General features: G+C 34.3%; 1 protein-coding gene across 1 annotated transcript in view; it reads right to left on the bottom strand.

The window, feature by feature from the left end:
• Positions 1 to 20,058, bottom strand: part of LOC125231719 (palmitoyl-protein thioesterase 1-like) — a 41,170-nt gene extending 21,112 nt beyond the window's left edge. Inside the window, exon 1 of the mRNA XM_048137262.1 lies at positions 19,652 to 20,058. Within this exon, the coding sequence (XP_047993219.1) occupies positions 19,652 to 19,806 (155 nt within the window). The 5' untranslated portion in view covers positions 19,807 to 20,058. The remainder of the gene's footprint in view (positions 1 to 19,651) is intronic.
• Positions 20,059 to 22,822: the final 2,764 nt, after the last annotated feature.

Genomic DNA, 22,822 nt, shown 5'->3' on the forward strand with positions numbered 1-22,822 from the left:
GACGGACATTGTCAATAAAATATCCATTAAAGATTGTGCTGATCATGTTGCAACTGCCAATTAATTGTAAGTAAACCCTGGCGAGGTCATATGCAATGTTTCCTCGGTCGTCTTCATTTAAATGTTTTCTTGTTTGTTTGCTATTCATTAATTATTTGTTTGCCCTTACACACTGTCGCTTGGGGTCAGCGCTGCACATGTTTTTCTTCATACAACATATACCTACTACGTCTATCACAGTTACATATATAAAGTAGGCAGCGTCTTTCACACAGAACCTTTTGATTTCCTTGAATCGTTTATTACTGCACTTAAGATCAATAGTTTCGTTCCACGATAAGATTTTTTTTGTTAATTCGTTTAGATACAATAAAATTTGCAAACAAGATTTTAACCACTTGGCGAGATATCAAAAGATCTGAGATCTGTATTGATTACCTTATAAATATTACCTTATAAATTATCTACATATAGCCAGAGCTCGTTAAAATTGTTTTGATCAGTAGCAGACATTAATCCTAAAATATATTTTACCAAGATTTTACGATATTATCCTGTACCTATCTACGTCATTGTAAGTATTCCGGACAGCCCAACAACAATTACTTAAGAGGTATATCTCCTCATTGTCACATAACAGGTACCTAATATGTTTTCCCTATTACGGGTATTATGACACAAAGTAATTAATAGTATTATGATTCTTTGTTCTCGTCGGATCTACATCTGCAGTCGATTCTTGCGCCATTTAACTCGCTATACCTATAACAGCTAGGTACTTAGTAGATAAGTTACTTGTCGCCCGTCGTTGAACAAGCACCTCAATACCCAACAGTTCTAGAAACAGAGAGCCTTTCAATGCCAACACATGTCATCATATGATAAGACTTTCAAACATGAAACTAGCTCATTCCAAATACCGATGACAGAATTAGACTGACGTCGACATCTCATTTCAGTCCCACTATTTATAAATAGATCATATAATATTTGTTATCAGTCTGCAAATAGTTGCACAAGAGTAATTATCTGTGTCGCGACTTATAGAAATTTTCCTTTACGCAGACCATCGACCCACTGTGATTAAATATTGCGAAAGACTTCAGTTTATTTAATGTTTAGTTATGAATTATTGTAGTAGTACGAGGTTACAACTCTTTTGTGCCATTATCAAATAAGAAAAACTAAATATTTCCGAGTAAAATGGCTGACAGACATTCATGACGACATTGGCAATACATACCTATGAGTTATTATTATTAATCGTAAGTTGGTAGCAATTTTTGTTGCCTCGAATGTGCAAGGGTTAATTGTCATATGTAATTTCACATAAGTTTGATGTTAACGCTTAAATGCATGGTGATGTATTTGATGGCCCATGGCTCGATATGAAGCTATCCACAATCACATTGATTGCTTAATTATTATTCATTATTTTTTACTATTTAATAAACAATTAAATAAATTAAATAATGGCGGAAAAGTGTAAAAAAACAGGATCATGGCGATTTTTAGTATGTGATTTAGGCTGATTTTTTCGAAGTTAATAATTAGTTTATGTTTAAACATTTTATCATAGGGGTTTCACAAATAGTGTACCTTTTTAATAGTAGTAATTTTTTTTAAATAAAACTTACCAATAACGATATATTTATATAAATAAGATTTGGCCTATTTAACTTCTAACACTGATTTAGTATAAAAATCGATCTTAAATATTTTTTTTATTATTTTTCCCAGAGTCAGAAAACCATTGTCTATAGCATATATATTCATATCTCGTTAAAATTAAAATTCATGCATTTAAGGGTTAAAATAGTTACTGTCAACTTAATTTGGGGCGACTTTCACACTCTTTGGATATCGACAGTACATAAGTTTTGAAAAACAGGTCATAGGGTTCATAACAGAACCCTTAATGTTTCTAGTATCTAAGTGGAGTATTTTCTTAGTCATACATCTTTCTTTCAGAATGTTTTCATATAATAGCACTCTGTCAGCACGTTCAACTATTAAAATACCAGCGATTGCGGATGTGAGGAAGTAAATATACAAACACGGGCAATATGTTTCCTATCAAGCTGAGGAATTTAGTCTACTCATATATCTAGTACACTTGCGTACCCGTCAGCGGAAACGATGCGATATTTCAAGCGCGTTTTCAAATGGTTAAGCAGTTTTTTGATAATAAATAATTTGCTGACAAAAGTGATAAATAATAACTAGTTTTTTGGTTACAAATTGCTCTTTGGAAATGTCTTACCAGGGTTTTTCTCAACGATCATGACAAACTAAAGGTATCGTATCATATATTATAGAAATCCCTAGATGATGCACCACTTTTTCATTACGATAAGATAAGACACAGTTGGTCACCAAACATTCATGTAGTAATGCTCATAATCAAGTAGGGGGGAGGGGGGCAGTTTTAACGGGTATAGGTTAATACCAATACACCTAAACTACACATGGAAGAGTACCAATTTCAAGAGTATCTATTACTTCGGGAGAGGCTAACGAGCAACTCTGAACTAGCCAGATGCCCGTCAATATTTATTATTTTTATTAGGTTATAGAGAAGCTTTTGAGGAGATTTGAAAAGTGCGTTGTAACAGAGGAAGAATATAAATAAAATTGTAAAGATATTTTTATGTATTAAGCCCATTTCTTTGTTAAGCCGGAAACTTTTGGACCGCACCTCGTATATGGCATTTTTCATGAGAGTTTACAGGTACAGGTGACGTAAATTTATCACCTGCTTAAAATGATAGGTATACCTACTGGCATGTTTACCGACACTAGAACATATGGTACCTACTAAGTAAAATGAAATGTACTTATCTATTATCTATTATAAGTAATAAAATTTAAAGATGTTCAAGCCTTGCTTTGATTAACCTTCTACAACTATATGTCAATAGAAATGAGATTACACAGGAAGCAGGCTAAATTTAATTTTAACTTATTATTTATCAATTTCATAATAAGTCGGATATTTACACCGACGCTAAAGTAGAGTTTGGAGCATATATAACATAAGTACATACATCCATTCCATACTAATATTATAAATGGGAAAGTGTGTGTGTCAGTTTGTTTGCCAGTCTTTCACGGCAAAACGGAGCGACGAATTGACGTGATTTTTTAAGTGGAGATAGTTGAAGGGATGGAGAGTGACATAGGCTACTTTTTGTTTCTGTCTAACGCGAGCGAAGCCGCGGGCAAACGCTAGTATATTATAAACGTTTTTTGTTACTTTGATGGAATCAGATCAAGCTAAATTGACAACGACTTTGATACCACAAACTGCGGAATGCTACGATATATCTTATGAACACGTTCATTCTTGACTACGTTACTGATAGAGTTAACATAAGGAAAATGATACCTATGTAATTTTTCAGTCACTAGGGGTGCTCTTTACTTTCTCCATACGATTATTGATTATATTAATATGTAATATAATAAAAAAGTGACGTTTGCCCTATCGAGTAATTGACGGCAGCCACAGAGCGTACCTAATTGAAATGAATGAATGAATGAATGAAATGAAAATGAAATTGGAAATTAGGCCTACATTTTAACTCGATTTGCTTTTGTATGTGCGGGTTTTCTCCTCTACAGGTCGCAATGCTCAACCTAATCTATGATTAACGTTTTTTTTGTCGATCCACTTTTGGGAGATTTTTGACATGCGGAAATTTCCATAAAGGGCTTAAGTGCCACCAGCGTATAGGGCGCTTGACTTAAGGACAAAGTATTTCTCACTTTTGCGTTTTCTAAGCATGTCGTGAAGGTCTACAGCTCCCCGAGCCACTAGTTAACGTCAAAGACTCGTCATAAAGGCTCGCGCTTGGTGTGACTCTACATTTGTAGAATATTCGTATTAACATTGTTATTTTCCTTCCCAAATGTTTAATGACGTGAGGGCTATTTCGAGATGTAACCACCATTTGCGCAGTGTGGGCGTAAATAAGTGTATGTAATAACCGTTCTTATAACTAGCATATAACGGGTACGTGCCAAATGGAACACCGAGGGGATTTAATTAAATACATTAGCTGGCTGGCTGTAACAAATATCTTCATAAAATGAGTAAAGCTAATTTAGCTTAAAGCTGTATAACAGTTACAATTTATTATTCAGAGCAAGAAATATATGTTTGAACATTTTGCCAAGTACTGACAACACCGATTAAAGGCAAATATTAATTAGTAATTAAGAATAATTTATGAAATAAAACTATGGAAACGGATTAAATCGCGTATAATGAATTTAAAATACATCCCGACGTTTCGAACTCTTTACAGCGTTCGTGGTCAACGGGTGACTGAGGAAAAATTAAAATGTGCAAAAGCTACCCACTTACAAGAAATATTAACGAACCATAACCACAAATAATATAGATTTCTAAGGCAGGTTCACACACTATTAATAAAGCTAGAAACGTCGTTCGAAACGTCGGGATGTATTTTAAATTCATTATACGCGATTTAATCCGTTTCCATAGTTTTATTTCATGAGTAACTATCGCGGTAACCGAAGACAATATTAAGAATAATTTATTAGATTTTTTACTATAAATATAGGTAGGTAACGAGGAGGCACACTCAAAGGTTATGACTGATGGCGCCACCCTATTAGTCCATACGTGAGAGCGAGAAGATGATATGTTTTTTCTCTCTCACACATATGAATGACAGTGACATGCCTAGACACTTGCACCATAGGCATCCATCGATGTCTCAGTTATTGATAAAATACAAAGATTAGGAATAGTAGGACAACGACATACAATATTGTATAGGTAAGTAACACATTAATTATCTCTTAGGTACCGTCAACCGGGGTGGCTTTAGGAAAATTTGGGGTTACTTTGATGGTATTTGAACGGCTTTAAAATTAACATTATTCATTATTTACTGAAACTGTTCATGTAACTACCTAGTTAGATTAATAAATATTGTAGTAAATCTACCATAGAAAATCGCGAATTTACTTACGATATGACTTTAAAACTAAATTTTCAAAGTCGCCCCTGCGTTTTAAAGCTACCCTGGTTGACCGTACATGATAAAGTTATGCCTAATAATAACCCTACACGAGAATAGAAAAGGCATATACACTTTTTATTTTGTGAAGTCAAACGTCATTAATTTTAATTTATTCTTATTTTTATTTGGGTCATCAACAGCAATACAAAAGAGAAATTTATGACATAAGGAACAATTAACATAGCCAATAACAGATGTCCACGAGTAGGTTTTAATTACTTTATACCATTAAGTTTTAGCGAGAACTTTTAAGGGGCCTAAGGGGGTTTGATCGATACACACTCGAATTGTAGAATTTTATTGTTTGTTTTATGTTATTTTCATTCCTGTTTGTTTCTCGAATAAAAAAACATAATATAAATAAAAAGAGAAAAGATGATAGGGTCTCCAAGAGAACGTATACCAAATTTTTCTCCCACAATTCTTTTTATATATTTTTTGGATTTTTGGTAATTGTAAAAATTAAGACTGCTGCTATGTACAATTGCCACACACCACAATGAAAATAAGATTAAATATAAATGCGCAATTAAGTAAAGTATGTAATGAAACACACGTTCTTATAATATTATCTGACACGTGTTTAGTCTAGACAAAGACTATTAACTGGGAATATTCGTATTTTCTCAGATGACACAAGTTATCGGGTGATGTCGCGTTCTTAGCATATAGGGTTACCAGTAACAGTATAATATGGTAAGTTTTAATATTTACGTCTATATTTGTACGCATTATCTCCCAAATTTAAAAATAAATATTTATTTTAGGTAGGTAGATGGAAGGAAACTTACGTTGCAGGAAAGTGTTTTTTCCCCTCACTCGCTCGGAAATACGCGTTTTGTCCTTTAATACCAGCGGGTAAAAACGCATTTTATCCACTAGTGGGTAAAGTAATTTGACCTTGAATAAAGTCAAATTAACTGCATTAAAATTGATAAAAGTAGGTGAATCTAGTAATAAAGATGATTTACCACCTGTGGAACTACTGGAAGCAGTGATAAACGCATTTTTTGCGTTGTAGCTTCCTCGCCATAGTGAGGAGAAATGTTTTGTGTTACACTTGGGTGCAAATGTATTTTACTTCTCGTGTGTTAAAAAACAACTTTGCCCCCTTGTATAACAAATAACTATACTGTATAACAAATAAGTTACTCGAGCGTGTCAATATGTTGTAGTTACCTACTAAATATTCTATAGGTACTGTACTGGTTTTATTTTGAGTTCCTTAAGTACTCGTAGGTACCTACTGAAAATAATAATAGTTACATGAAAGTTTAAGTGACAGGTGGATGAGCCACCTACAACTGTTAAAGACGAATAAAGATTGTAGACAGATCACAAATACTTACGTAATACAGTGAGTGAAATATAATACAGATGATAAGAATAGGAGACCCGCGATCAGGAAGACTCGATAGATAACCCTATTAGCCCCAGGGCCTAGGGCTTGCATTCCGGAATTCCGGAATCTCGAAATTCCGGAATTTCGGACAATTTTTCCGATATTACAGTTCCGGAATTGAAACACATAATCTCGAAAATTCCGGAATTGAAAAAAGATATATTTTTGAACGAAAACGTGTAATATCAGCCTAGTTATTTTACAAAACTACTACCGCGTCTATAAAAGATATGTAAATTCATTAAGTTAGACACTCCTCGGATTCAGGTAGTGCCTATTTTATGATCAAAGGGTTGCATCCAGGGCTAGTTAGAGCGAGATAGTGTAGTTTTAACCCGCTAATATTATACCATTGTCACTTTCTAGTTTTGCTCTCAATTGTTTTAGCTAATAAGTGAAATATATAATCATTTTAAAGTAAATATTTGTTGTAGAAAGTTTTGTTTTGTGATAATTTAAAATTACTAGCCGGGAGTTGAGTGTTATGCTCGAATACTGAAGGACAATTAAACATAAATAACATTAGGTACATTATTAATATTATTATTTTATTGTCGTTATTTATGCTCAATTTATTAGATCGAACTTATATTTCAGTAATAATCTAAATTAAGGGTCCCCCACATCTAGCGTCTCGCGAGCGTCGCGTCGGGCCAACTGTATGGAAAAAGACGTCGCGTCGACGCGACGTCGACGCGGCGTCATGCTTTGCCCATACAGTTGGCCCGACGCGACGCTCGCGAGACGCTAGATGTGGGGGGACCCTAAAGCGGCATAAACTCAAAAATTTACTTTTTTTCTCATAGCACTGAATATTTTAGGCATACAGTCTTAAGTTCAGAAGCAAATCGTAGTATTTAGTATTACATTCATTCACAAGCATAACGTCGTAGTTACTTTATACACTTTTCACAAAGACGTGTGCATAATTTACTAAACTCTATTTAAGTCTATTACCACTTACCACAAAATCAAAAGATTTGAGAAGCAAATGTATGGAAAATTATGTATATAAAAGAATGATTTATTTTTTTACAAAAAATTAAGGTGTAGGTACATGTAGGTACCTAGGAATAAATCATAAAATCTGTCTTTTTGGGCTAGCTTGGATATCTTTTGTCCCTACTCGAGTCTGATAAAGGTAATTCAATATTTATTTTATTATAGTTATGTGAACAAGACGTTATACAATTCTTGTAAATTATTATTTTTATATTATTTCGATGCTCAATGGATAAAAAAATAACTTTAACGTTGACCACTATCACAAAACTGGCACTAAAACCTCGTTTGTATCGTTAACTGTATTAGTTCGAAATACCTTGCAAGACCGATTTTGACGCAAAATGGGCTTTCCTGTAAAATTACTAAAACTAAAACAAATTTCAGTTTAAAATTGTATTATTCATCAAAAATCCACCAGAAAACCAAACCAAAAAAAATTGTTCAATTCCGGAACTAGTTCCGGAATTCCGGAATTGAAGTCCAATCTCGAAAACCAGTTCCGGAATTGAAAACCGTCCGATATTGCAAGCCCTACAGGGCCCCAAAACCTTTGCTTGACTCAAGCCGCTGTATATTTATGTATCTTTATCGCCTTATGGGACGATTTCATTCCGCGTATGGCCATCACACACGGATCTGAAATGGTTGTAATCAATGTATTTAATCACTGAAAAATAAACATGCATATCAGAATGTCACACCAATCTTGAATCAGGGCCGTAGCTAGCGGTGACAACGTGGGGCAATGCCCTACCTTAAAACCTCATTGGCCTACTCTTAATTAATGTAGTGCTACATTATTGCAGTGTTACAATCTACCTGTAGTACCTAATTAGGGCGACGGCCCTGTGAAAAATAAGTAAAAATCAGAGTTTATTTCTATTTAATAATTTATTATCAGAGGCATCCAATTTTTCTCACATCAGGACTCCCGTAAAAAATATTTTAGTAATACTGCAGGATTGCATGGGAGTCTTGGTTTTTTTTACGTGTTCGAGCGTATCAGGTATATCTACCGAAGTCATTAAAATGATATGAAATATTTTGCTACTTGTGGAGTCTAACATAACCATTTTTAGCCAGCTACGAGTATGTTCATAGGTTTTAGTTAGTTTTGTCCATGTTGACTCGTTGACGCTCATTAACTCATTGTCTGAGATTTTTATAGAGTCAGAACAAGTTCCAACTATTTTGACAGCTTAGACCGTGAAAGTAATATTTTCATAGAAGTTTGACGTTCAAATAACATTTGCATATTCTGCTCCACCAAGATCGTGCAATACTTGTTTTTAATAAAATGTAAAATATGTTTATGATTGTCATCTTAGCTTGGTCTGAAGCATTTTCTAAGAACTATAATTGTATTTCAAAGCTATAACCCTCAAGGGGCTCCAAGTATACCTACACTCTCAATTAGATGTAAATCGCACCCGATCCCATGTCCCCACACGTGCCTTTGAAAAAACATAGCGAGTGTAATTTTACAATTCGAACACGACGTGTTAACGTGAAACATTTTTATGCCTGTTTTGTTCCAATGGCAGATTTTTATCAGTTTCATGCCGTCATGGAACGTGGCCGCATTCAAGTTGACTGCAATGAACAGCTATATCTATACGCTTTAGAATCTTTTTCATTCGGGAATAAAACAAATGAAAAATATACGATGTAGGTATTGTACTCGTATGTTGGTACTTGTGAAAATCAGAAAATATTCTGCATAAAGTATCTGTAAACTACGACTAGACAAGACAGACAGACATGATGAAAGTAGCTATAAGGACTTGCTTTTTTTACGGTCTCTAATTATTAACATACGTATGTATGGAAGTAACGAAAATACATTGACGAGACATATTATTGCATAAGTATTACCTACAATTAAAAACTCCATAAGTATTTATACGACTGTTCTGTAATAAAATGTTACTTATTTTACATAAATCTAATGCAGTAATAGCTACGAGTACACAAGTACAAGTGCAAATTATTTATAGACTAGTTATAATGAGTGCTGTTTTGATACGAACAGGCACTTACTTAAGATATGCCCATACTAATGCACTGTCAAGTAGATACAGTAGCGATTGAATGCTAATATCCTATACGGAGGTTACGTTACTTTCAGCGCTCGCGTTCTAAAAATGTAGACCGTACATTTTAACATCAATACTATCAATAGCATGAACTTATGTTTGACGACCGGTATGGCCTAGCGGGGTTCGAATCCCGGTAAGGGGCTTTATTTGTGCGATGAACTCATAATTTGTTCCTGAGTCAAGTGTTTTCTAAGTATGTATATAATTAAAATATTAAGGTAAAATACCCCATAATGGACGGTGATGCCATTATGGACAAAAAAAACACAAATCCTTAAAAACAGGTATCTAAAATAAGATCCTAAAAACTGACGGCTATGTACCATAAACTAGAGTTGTAGAGCTGTTTAATTTTGAAGTTTCAATTAATTCGGTTATTTCTGAAGGATTTGGAGACAAGATAAAATTCACCAGTTTACTGAAAAAAATATCAAGACGAATTCTTAGTAATGTTGCTAAGAGAGATGAGTTCATGTATAAAATAATAAAAAAATAACGCACGGTGTAATCTTGAATGCGTTTTACTTACTGCATTAAGCATGAGATAAGGTATAAAACATACTAGTTTGTTGCTCCAAAGATATAAAGAAATGACGTTATTTTGCGAGTGTCCATTACTGGACCCGAAAAACTGCCTACCTCCTATTATGGACAAGGAACAATTTACAAAACCAAAATTTACAAGAAACAATCCTATGTTAAAATAACCCAAACTAATTGTATTTATGGTGTATAAAATTGACTCATTGCGTATCAGTTGGCTTTAAAAGTAAAATTTTAAACTTATTTCACTGTCCATAATGGGGGAGGGGATCCATTACTGGAGAACTGCCGTCCATAATTGGAGAAAAAACACCTAGTTTTAATTTGTTGACTATGAAGAAACCAATAGGAGTATCTATTCTGCAATACGCTTGAAATGTAGAAGAAGGATAGGACATTCAAGATTTAACACGCTTGGCGGTAGAATTTTTACATTTATCAGTGAAATATCAAAAACAGGCGAATTTTGTTCTTAAACTGTCCATGATTGGGTCCGTCACCTTATGTATCGTTGTTTGAGTATACCCAAAACACAAGCGTTCTTGAGCTCACCGTGGGACAATAAATCGGTATAAGAATGTCCTTTACTATTTATTATTTATGTTACCAATTTGAGAATGTTATGTATATTACAGCGACTTTTTCATGGGATTCTTATACGAAAGAGTCTAAGGTTTATTTTCTTACGTTTTAAACTGTACATTTGTAAGCTATTGTATTCTGGTTATCTTATCTTGTATTTTCTTTGTTCTTATTTACTGACAGACTTGTTTGACAGAGTATATTATTATTATTTGGGACATTTGAGCCAGGTAGGGAACAATTCGGGGGTAGTCGGTAGTCCTTGGCGGGATTATTTGTAATATTATTTTTCTCAATATTTGTTTAATTATACTGTTTATATAAGTATAGATACATTTAGGTTTACTTATTTAGTTTAATTTGTTATTTTATTTTAAGATACCTATGTAGTTCTTAATAGTAATTGTATTTTTTCCTGTAATAAAATATTAATAATTATTATTATTCATAACATAATATAATAGGTAAGTAGGTTAATTAAAAACACAATTTTGTATTACGTATTTAGGAAAACACGTACCGTACCTACTGATTCATTTTCTTTACATCAATGTTACTTAGTCATTGTTTAATGACGGTGGTTGCTTATTGTTTTATCAAACTTGGTGTGCAAAGACAATGCCAATTTTTGTAATTTACCCACGCTCCAGTTATTATTTGCCAGCCATACAATACATACTTGCAGCCGAAAGACAAATAAAAATTTAAAACTTTTAAATAGTTTAGTTTTTGTTATGCTTCAAATATGGATCTTCATCCATTATTATCTGCTCTTCACTTTACTTAGCTCCTTTATAAATATTTTTAGCTAATTTAAAGTTAAAAGTTAAATATTTAAAAAATGTCGTGGCATAAATGTTTCGGTAATATTTTCGTTGTCATATTATGAATGCACAAACAAAGTGAGCTCATCGGTAATTGTATGTAAAATACCTATTATAAAATGCCTGAAATCAACTCAAAAATCAACATTGCGCAATCTGTGGTATCAAAATCTTTAAGTCTGATTGTAACTAGTCTCTGATATAGCTAAAGTCCAATCAATCGCGTGTCAGTAATGCTTAAACAACATTTTATCAAAGACTAACCGCGTTGATTAAGTACCTATCAGTTTCATAACCTAATGTAAACAAACTTGAATTGTACTTTGGACTGATCAACCTACGCACGAGCCAACATTCTGTGGGTGAATCGAATGCAAATCTAATTTCAATAGCTATGAATGCATTTTACGCGCTAGAAAGGCTCGGGGAGCCGATTTTTGCATTTGAGGTGTTCGATTTTGTAACTCGGATCTGTATAAAACCACATTTTTTACGAGCGATAGAAATAGGGATTTAGTAAATTGGAAATTCTATTAGTAAAATTAGGTACAATGACTTATAATAGCGAAACGTGAAATTGGGGAGTCGACATTAAAAAAATTGACGTCCGATTAGATTGACAGTCCGTGACTTGGCTCATTCCCCAGCGTTTTAGGTTTTGTATTACAGAATAAAATTAAAAAAATATATACATATATCAATTTGAACTGACAACTCAGTCGCTTAGAGACATTGGCACACACTTTGCCAACGAACACAAATAATTGATACATTTTGGTGACGTCACGGCGGCCATGATATTGCCGATGTCGGTACGGTGCGCATTTTATATGAGGTTTTATGCAGTCACGATGCCTGCGAAGCTTGTCAAACACGTTATGCTGTTTATTCTATATTAAGCATTGGGTCCTTTATTTCTACAACGCAAAAAATAATAGACGATTGCGACGCAAAATATTTGTGTAGGTTATCTTACCAATTTATATGATTTAAACGTAACAAAAATAGCGATTAAAATTTTTATTTTAACATTCAGTACCACAAGACCTTTTCAAGTTTAAGTGAAAAAAAAAAGATATCTTGTAAATTCATATAGGTATATTAGGTATGCAATAACTATATCATCCATTAGTGACAATGACAATGTTAGTGTCATAATCATTTAATGTTATATAATGAAAATAAATATCTAAGCACCAAGCGAACACGTCAGTGTTTGTTGATAAGTATTTTATCGATGCAACTGATGCATTGCATGAAGCATTTCATATTACGTGTCATGTTGCATTGCTTGGCTTACTAATCTTTACCATAATATTTGCTAACAGAATTGACATTGCGACCAAGGTGGTAATTTACTTTGCAAAATAATTGTAGATTATATAAGGCCTACCTGTCCGGCTTGCACCAAACAAAACCAAAGACCTTCTACTTATGGCCCTATTTTTAGATTACTAAACCAATAGAGTGGTAAAACCAAGTTACAAAAATTCACGCTTATTTTATTTTAAATAAAAGTAAATGGATCTTATTTCTAGCAAAAACAACTATAGATACAAATAATATAGGCAGTGCAACATGCAGCATATCTATTATTGAAATTGTATAATTATGTCCGATGCAGTCCCAAGTTCTGTATCTAAATAAACAAAGGAGCAAAGTACTGAATTTACAGCATCAATTCCGATCTTCTGCCAACTATTCGGGCAAGGTATAATCATCCGTTTGCATTCTGACATAAAATTCAGATACATTTGCTGCTTGTTTTGGCTATACTAAGGTCAGTTCGAGGTAGACACGCACGCACGTTTTATTGGGACACGGCTAAGGTCCATCACCATAGTATAGGTACAGCAGCTTGCGTAATAGCTTATCAAATGAAGCAATCAGTCATAAAGAATGCTATTAGATGGCAGCAAATGCAATGTTATTATAACCTAAGTAGGAAGTAATCTCTAAGCGGAAGGAAACCAGAATAACAGAATGGCAAACATCTTATCTTGGCGTTGAACGAGTCTAAGGTTTCTCCTATAATTTGCAACGCTAATCTTGGAGGCCTTGATTAAAAACATAATTTCATAACAAATATCACAAGTATAATAAATGTTATTTAATATCTATTGGATTGATTCGTGAATTTGGCATTTGTTTTGTTGAATATGACGTCGAAGCGTCAACATCTGTATTTAATGTTTGCAATCTGCAAATACTCCGAAGGAATGTTAACGATAGATGTTAATATCTGGGCGACCGAGCTTCGCTCGGTTCTATTTTAATATATCACGTCTTTAGATAAAAAAAAACTCTTATAAATACAAAAACAAAAAAAAAGACAAAAAACAAAAACTTAATTTCTGGCCGGGATTCGAAACCCTGACACCTACGATCTATCTGCGTACATTAGACCGACCTCGTGCGACTGAGCTACGCGGAATCGATGCGCGCGCGGCGAAATTAAGGACCATATTTTACGTTTACAAATGCGAAAGAAAAACTCAAGAAAACTCGAAAATTCGCGTTTTCCGGGATCTAAGGCTACGCTAGATCGATTTTTCACCCCCGAAAACCCCCACAAAACAAATTTCAGCGAAATCGTTAGAGCGGTTTCCGAGATCGTCGGTATATATAAATAAATAAATAAATAAATAAATAAATAAATAAATATACAAGAATTGCTCGTTTAATAGTATAAGATATGTACCTGTCTACTTTATCTACGAGTAGTTTATGTTCAAATTGTAAATTTATTATGACTAGTTTTTATTTTATTTCATAACGTATATTATAGTAACGTATATTTTTGCAATTGTGTTGTAGAAACATTGTAGGTAAGCCACGCACCAAAGTTAAATTATTTTTATCAAATTTCTATGTGGGAGGCAAGGGAATGTAGCTGTAATAGATGTATACTCGTAAAAGTCTTCAAAACAGTAGGTTCGCATAAAATAAAAATTCTCTGGCTGAAAAAGCACATTTGTTACACCAAATGGGAAGTTTATTTTAGACTTTCTATCGGCCGTCTGTTGCCTAGGAGTGGCTATTGATAGATACCACGTTTTCGTGTAATTTTGATAAATTATTTGATATCTAACAGTCATTATTTTTTGTTCCTTTTTGTAGATGTGAAAATGTAGATAGATAGATAGTATGGTTTATAGTGGTACCTATCTTAGACATTATGTTTTTTTAGGGTTCCGTAGTCAACTAGGAACCCTTATAGTTTCGCCATGTCTGTCTGTCCGTCCGTCCGTCCGTCCGTCCGTCCGTCCGCGGATAATCTCAGTGACGGTTAGTACTAGAAAGCTGAAATTTGGTATCAATATGTATATAAATCACGCCGACAAAGTGCAAAAATAAAAAGTGGAAAAAAATGTTTTATTAGGGTACCCCCCCTACATGTAAAGTAGGGGCTGATTTTTTTTTTCATTCCTACCTCAACGTGTGATATATTGTTGGATAGGTATTTAAAAATGAATATGGGTTTACTAAAACCATTTTTTGATAATATTAATATTTTCGGAAATAATCGCTCCTAAACGAAAAAAAGTGTGTCCCCCCCTCTAACTTTTGAACCATATGTTTAAAAAATATGAAAAAAATCACAAAAGTAGAACTTTATAAAGACTTTCCCGCTCGTTTTTGCCCAGAACGTGTAAGTTGTGGAATGAGCTACCTTCTGAGGTGTTTCCCTTGCGCTATGACATGGGGTTCTTCAAGAAGCAGGTATTTAGGGTTCTCAAAGGTCGGCAACGCATAAGTGGCTCCCCTGATGTTGCTTATGTCCATGGGCGGCGATGACTGCTTACCATCAGGCGGCTCGTCTGCTCGTTTGCTGCCTATTTTCAAAAAAAAAAAAAAAAAAAAAAAAAAAAAAAAAAAACTTTCTAGGAAAATTATTTTCAACTTGATAGGTTCAGTAGTTTTTGAGAAAAATACGGAAAACTACGGAACCCTACACTGAGCGTGGCCCGACACGCTCTTGACCGGTTTTTTATTTATGTCTCGTAGGTTGACATGCGCTGTATTTAGTATCCTAATTATCTTGACTAAAACATAAATATTCATTGATGATAATACTTATTTAAAATCTATTTTATCGGTGCATTATAGGTTACATGCACGTCAAAACGTGCAAATGAACATCAGTAACAATCAAATGCGTTATTCAAAGCCAATCAAGAGTTTTCTTAGTAATTTATAAAATATGCCAAACATCTTGCAGTTTCTCTCGAACCCTTTATCTAATCTAGATGATTATCCTAATCTAACATTATTCGAATTCTGTGCCTATTGTTCACTTGGCAATGCATTTACTATTGTCAGATCTTGTTTTTAGTTATTGTGCTGTGACAATGGGACAAAAGAGAATCTAATGATACGAAGTCATGCCGATATTAGAATAAGAATTGAGGAATTAGATTGACCGACATACGACCGGTATGTAGATCATCCCCCTCTATACAATATAAATGTTCTAGAAAGTTCGGCAGAAGCCTGGAAGCATATTCTACTCGTCACAATTATAAGCATGACGTTTATAAATGTTTCTTACATTAAAAACAGTAGAGGTAACCGCCTTATCAATATCAGTAAACCCAAGGGGCCCAGTTGACTAGATATACGTACTTAATTTATTCTACCAATAATATTCACCAGGGGCCCATTTCTCGAACGACATTTGACTAATATTATTAGTCCGCGAACTATCAAATCGTATGGGTTGCCATGGCAACACACTAATATTTATACTAATATTTATTAATATTTAATTATTAGACTAATGTATCTTTTGAGAAATGGGCCCCTGTATACTTTCTCTTTACAAATTAAAGGGGTCTTTATTATTTTTTATTTTAATAATCACAGCTTTTAAATCAGTTTTGGATTTAACAGAAATGTGAATAAGAAAAGCCAATTACAGTTTTTCTCGTGTACTGTCATTTGTCCCTATCATAACCTATCTATTTCTCAAAAGATGGCTCAGCAAATATTCGAAAAATTTTCAGTTTGATAATATTGATGACTAGTACAGTCAACAACACAGCTGTGTATACAGACAAAGTGCCAAAAATATGTATACAGAACTTTATTACCTGTACATAAAGGTGTGTATACATATTTTTGGCACTTTGTCTGTATACACAGCTGTGTTGTTGACTATACCTAAAAAGTGCGAATGTTCTTGAATGTACGAATCGATTGTCCCGTCGTAATACCTAAACGCCTAGCACCGTCTGACCAATTCGTCTAGATAAACAAATATAGAGGCCTATAGCAACAGATAGATCTAGGTAGTAGGTAGTATTTTCTAAACATTCAAGTAACAGCGTTACTCTAGGGGCCTATTCTTAACTTCAACTGCTCGATTTCGTGAATTTGTTTCAATAATTTCACCATTAGGTACTCGCTATTTAAATCTACTAATTCAGTTGAGAACGAGTGGTAAATAACACTACAATACATCCCCTCGTATTTAAAAACTAGCATTTCGTCAATTTACTCAGGTTCCGAGCTTCCGAGTGACGAAATACTGCGCTCAAAATTAAAAATCGTTTACGGTCTAGTTATAAATAGGTAGTCATTTGTTTTAAAGCTCGGCCACACCTGCGCGTTTTGATAGCGTAGGCGGAGCGGTAGCGGAGCGTCAGCGGAGCGCAACGATAGCGGTGAGCCGGACGAACGCGCACCGCTATCATTGCGTTCCGCTACGCTTTATGTATGGTGGAGGCTTTACGAGGTTGTTGTTTAACCAAAAGATAAAAATATTGAACCAAGAGCGTAGCGAGTGGTCCGAAAAGTGGAATCTTGGGTGTTTGTTGCAAGGGTTTCAATTGTTTCATGGCACGAAGGTTAAACAGATTTTGCCACCCAGTGAAACACAACTTTTCACCACTCCAACAATAGGCAAATACTAACTGTAAGTCATCAAAATACATCAAATCAAATACATTAATTTAATAAGCATTTATGTAACTTTCTCACCCGTTTCCGAAGAATCAAGAGATCATTTACCAGTTGGTGTTGTGGAGCGAATGTTTGCAATGCCATTAGATTGTAATTACTTACCTACTTCATTTATGGTACTGTTTAGAACTTTAGATTGATTATGTAAGTAATTAGCTAGTCATTTATTAATGATCACTAGGCCACTGTTGTAAAAATAGGTCTCATTGTACGTCTGCTATGTTTAGACTGATGCAAGTAGATAACAGACAGGCGGCACAGAATTGATGGATGAGAATTTATTTTTAGCTACCTGCCGTACGGAGTTAGCTTAGCATTTAGATTGAGTCTAGGTTATCATCAAATATAATCAAAATAGTCTAACGTCTCACATTTGCAATAGGACATGAATTCTATTAGATATTTGTTTAAGAAATACCAACAGCTATCACGTAAGCAATAAGCGTTAAACATGAAAACAAAGATCCAATTACAACTTATTAAAATAGGTATGGTATTAAACGCAAAACAACTTCAAAAACCAAACAGAAAAGAAAACAATTCAAATAGTAGATGGATTTTATTAAATATTATATTCGCAAAGGTACATGTTTATAGACGTGTTATAATAGTACATTACTACAGAGGCCGGGACAAATGGGGTTGCCGGCCGAAGACATATAGACGCCGAGGTATGTATAGTGCTTTTCTCAAACATGGTATGAAATAAATAAAGTCTACTGAAAATAGTAACTTTGGATGGCTGTATCTCCTAAACGGTGCATCGTAGCGTAAAAATAATCGAATTTTCGTTCCCCTTTACTGCCCCGTATACGCCTATAAAAAAACAAAAAATTAAAAAAAATTAAAAAAAAAACGAAAAAAATTTTTTTTGTATGAAAACGGACCCAAAATCAAATATGAGGGCCCGTACCAGTTGCAGTCGGCACGTCTATAAAGCCCCTTATAGTTTTTTTTTTTAATTGGCTAAATGCCTGGATGTTATGTCACAATTATCTGTGTTTGGAAATTAAAAAAGAAGGCTTTGCCGGCCTTGGCCTGCAAAGTTTGTATGAAATTCCATTATCTATCAATCGTCCTAGCCGCACCTGCAACGTCATACTTCGCTACCAATTATAAGGCACATAACATCAATATTTCATACCATGTTTGAGAAAATATAGTCTTCCTATCTCTTGTCAGTCTGTATTTTCGCGATAAATTGAAACTAAGAAATGGATTTTTGTTCGTGTGGCTTTCACTTTTAATGGAGTGATTCTTAAGGATTTACCAGCAATCAGCATTTCATCACTACTTTGAAATAATCTCGTATCTCACACTGCTCCTCAAAGTTAAAACGCATTAAGTCTATATGCATTCCATACACACTTACATTTTTCTTTTCATTGACAGAAGAAGAAACAAGTTTTTTTCAAAGTAGTGACGATTTGTTAAGTTTGTGTATAACCCTTTCGAAGCTGGGGTCGTTATAATTTGTAGCTTTTACGATACGATAACCAATAATTAAAAAAACACTTAAGGTTTTAAATCAGACCTATTCACAGCTAACAAATTATTGAATGAAACTAGAAATCAATGGATTAAAATGTGAACGGATCCATTCTAAAAGAATGTTTACTATCGCACCATTGTATTCAGTTTTATTATGAAATTACAAAGAACCGTTGTGATTGGCTAAGGACTTGATAGATAATATTATCAAAGTAGTCCGTAGAAATTGAATTACAAGACGCTCTTATCGAGATTCTATTTAAGGAACAAGTTTAATAAGTATTTTAAAATGTGGAATGGAATAGACACTTTCGCCCATGTCACTGAAGGCAAAAAGTCGCTAAGTTGCTACCTCACATACCATCTGTTTAAATTGCAAATCTAGCAACTTGATAAACATATAAAATTATTCAAAGTGAACCACATATCTACACCTCTCGTATTTTTTTTATCGAATAAGAATATTGATGGCGGTTTGGCGGTTATAAACAAAAATGAATAAACTAAATTAATTTTAGTATTTATAGCTACCTGTTCAGATCGAGGAGACGCTGACTTAATTAAATTCATTTAACTTTTATCCTCAATTACGAGGAATGTGAATAGATAATAAATCCCTATTACAGTCACTTGATAATGTTGAAACGACATTGATAAAAGGGCAATTCCGAGAGCGTGGGTACTCACTTTTCTTTGAAATAGTCCGATATCTGGCTCATCTTCCAGAAGATCTGAAGCAGCAGCATCAGCAACGTGTGATTGATCCAAGTGTATAGCTTATAACAACTCTCCATGGCACCTTCCTCACGCTCCCACAGCTTAGACAACGAAAACTCACTCATCCGTCACTATTTAAAAGTATAATTCGAAAAAAATACCCGACAGTTTCGAGTAAGGAGCGCACGAATACGAAATTCAAATTGTTGAATGTGGTCCGGAAAACTCGAGCGAGTCGAGTGAAATTGAACTGCCGAATGCCGGCTTATCGAGTTTATCAGCGTAAGTGCCGAGGAGCGATAGGTTTGACCGCGCTCGGTCGCCGGTGCACGCGAACTGGGATCGAACTGGCGGCCATGAGAATACTACCGCGGTTGTGACGAAAGATGACTCAGTTGTATCGGTGTTTGTTTCATACGATCTCGACTGAGGAAAGGAATGCGACCCGCGGCGCGAGCCCTCCACTCGTCTCCTTGTTTTTTTTTCTGGTTGACAACGATGCGTTGGTCTCAATTGCAGAGCATGCAGCTGAGGGTTACTTTAGCTATATGAGTTTGAATTAAAGCGTTAGAGACGACTAACGAATCTCCACACTCCACTTATTTATGTAGCTTTAAGTTTCCGGCACTATTACAAAATTCTTTAAAAATGTCTGATATAATAATATTTATAAACTAAAATACCTACATAGTAGCATACACTAGATACCATACTTATTTACCAATTTACATGAATTTTTACTCAATGATCGATATGTAATAGCCATACTTATAGCATTAATAAGTTATGTGCAGGTACCTACCTATAATATGTAGGTGGTAAGTGCTAGTCTATAGGGATGTACAAGAGTTAAATGGACACTGTCACACTTTCCCATCATTATAACAGCACATAACAACCCCGAGTTCCATTTGAAAACTCATTCAATTGTTTATTGAATTCTAAATCTCACGCAATACAGTGAATACCTAAAGTATGTAGTTCTAGACCAACTACTAACTGTTATATTTTAGAACTACATTTTTTTCATCTTCATTATCATCATTTATTTTTAAACTTCAAACTGCTGATGAGATCTATAAGTAATAAAGTAGTGTATTTATATTTATATAAGCAACTTAACATAATATTCCGGTTCTGGGCTAGTCTCATCCAGAAGAGCTCCCCGATTTTTCTGATGTCATCCATCTAATGAGACAACGAGTCTATTTAACATAATTATAACTAGACAATAATATATTACTATCATTTATTACGCACATATTTTTGTCACGTCACGCAATTAACCTACAGTAATTAATAGTTATTTGTTTTACAAGGGGGCAAAGTAGTTGTTTAACCGCACGTGCCAATATTGATACCTGAGCAAGCGAAAGATTCCAATATTGAACCGCGAGCGTAGCGAGTGGTTCAAAAAGTGGAATCTTGAGCGTTGCGAGGGTATCAAGGCACGAAGGTTAAACAAACTTTGCCACCGAGTGAAACACAAAATTTTTCACCACACCAACACGAACAAAATACTGACTATAAAACATCAAAATAAATCAAATTCATCAATTTATTCAATATTTTTGATTCAAAATCATCATTTATAGGGTAAAATCTAGCAGACATATTAAGACATCGGGTTAAAATTTGCATGAAATTACTTTGCCCCCTTGTGGATAAAATGCAATTTTGCTATCTGTTTTCGAATAGCAAAGAATGCCTTTACCAGTTGGTGTGGTGAAAAATACTTACTTAATTTTTTACGCACGTTTTGTTAGGTACGTCATGATATCTAGTACAAAGTAAAAAGGTATAACTTAAGTTATTATCACGAGTCGAAACGTAGTCCTCCATTTAAATATTTTACCCATAAAACTACGATTTGTGTAAACACTCGTGCTTATAGTAGGTACGGCAAATAAATAAATAGGTACCTACTGAAAGGCGTCTAATTATTGTAATTATAGAAAAAGAATGCGATTAATATTTATTTTACTTGAAACGGATCCTAAAAATAATTAATCGTCATAACATATGATAACCCTCCTCTCATACTTATCTGGAAATTACTCAGCGCTTATCTGGTTCACTGTGCACATACAAAAACAACTTATTCCACATATGGAAACTTGATACTGACTCATCTCATTTTGCTTTTTAAATAATCTGTTGTTCGGTTTTTACACTTAAGTATATGTATATGGTGAATTATTTATTTGTACACGTTTATTTTCATATGTCATACATAATATTATGCAGAATTAATGTTAACAATAATATGGTAACTGTGGAAATTAAAACACTTAATTTCAATTTTCACATTAGTTTAGCAAGTATAGTATAAAATATACCTCGTGTGTTCATAAGTTTTGAGATTGAATTTGAAATAAGAACATGCCCGCAGCTTGCATCCAGTGTTTCAAATTTTGAATTTGGAACCTTTTAATTTTAAAAAGGATATTTTATTCGATTATTTGTCATTCTTTATCGAGATGGCGGGAAAGAAACAGTTACGGTCAACGGTGATTTCGTTGTATGAAGCCGGTGCAAAACCTATGGAGATTTTCAATCAGATTAAAAGTATTGGAGCTAGTCGCAATTTTGTATATTATAACTTGAAGAGGTACAGGGACACCCAATCAATTGCTGATCGACCAAGAACCGGCCGTCCGCGATCGGTAAGGATTCCAGCAAATATTAAATTGATCAGGGAACGACTCCGTCGTAATCCGTGCACGTTCACGTATATCGGTAAACAGAATTCTTAAATATGATCTTAAAGTAAAGGCCTACGGTCGGAGAAAAGTTCATTATTTAAATGATCGCCTTCGAAAAATGCGGCGTGTTCGATGTCGGATGCTGCTAAGGACACACGATCCTAAAAAAATTTATTCACTGATGAAAAAATATTTACAGTTGAAGAAAAATTTAACAGACAAAATAACAAAATCTATGCAAAAAGCTCGAAGGACATCCCGGCTAACGTGCGAAACGTCCAACGTACCCATCACCCTGCTAGCGTCATGGTATGGTGGGGCGTTTCGTATGAAGGTGTTACTCTGCTACATTTCTGTCAACAGGGGGTCAAAGTCAAGGCACAAAATTATCAGAATGACATACTAGAGAAAGTTGTAAAACCCTTATCTAGCACCT

This window comes from Leguminivora glycinivorella, chromosome 12 (assembly GCF_023078275.1).
Source record: "Leguminivora glycinivorella isolate SPB_JAAS2020 chromosome 12, LegGlyc_1.1, whole genome shotgun sequence".
NCBI classification, from domain to species: Eukaryota; Metazoa; Arthropoda; class Insecta; order Lepidoptera; family Tortricidae; genus Leguminivora; species Leguminivora glycinivorella.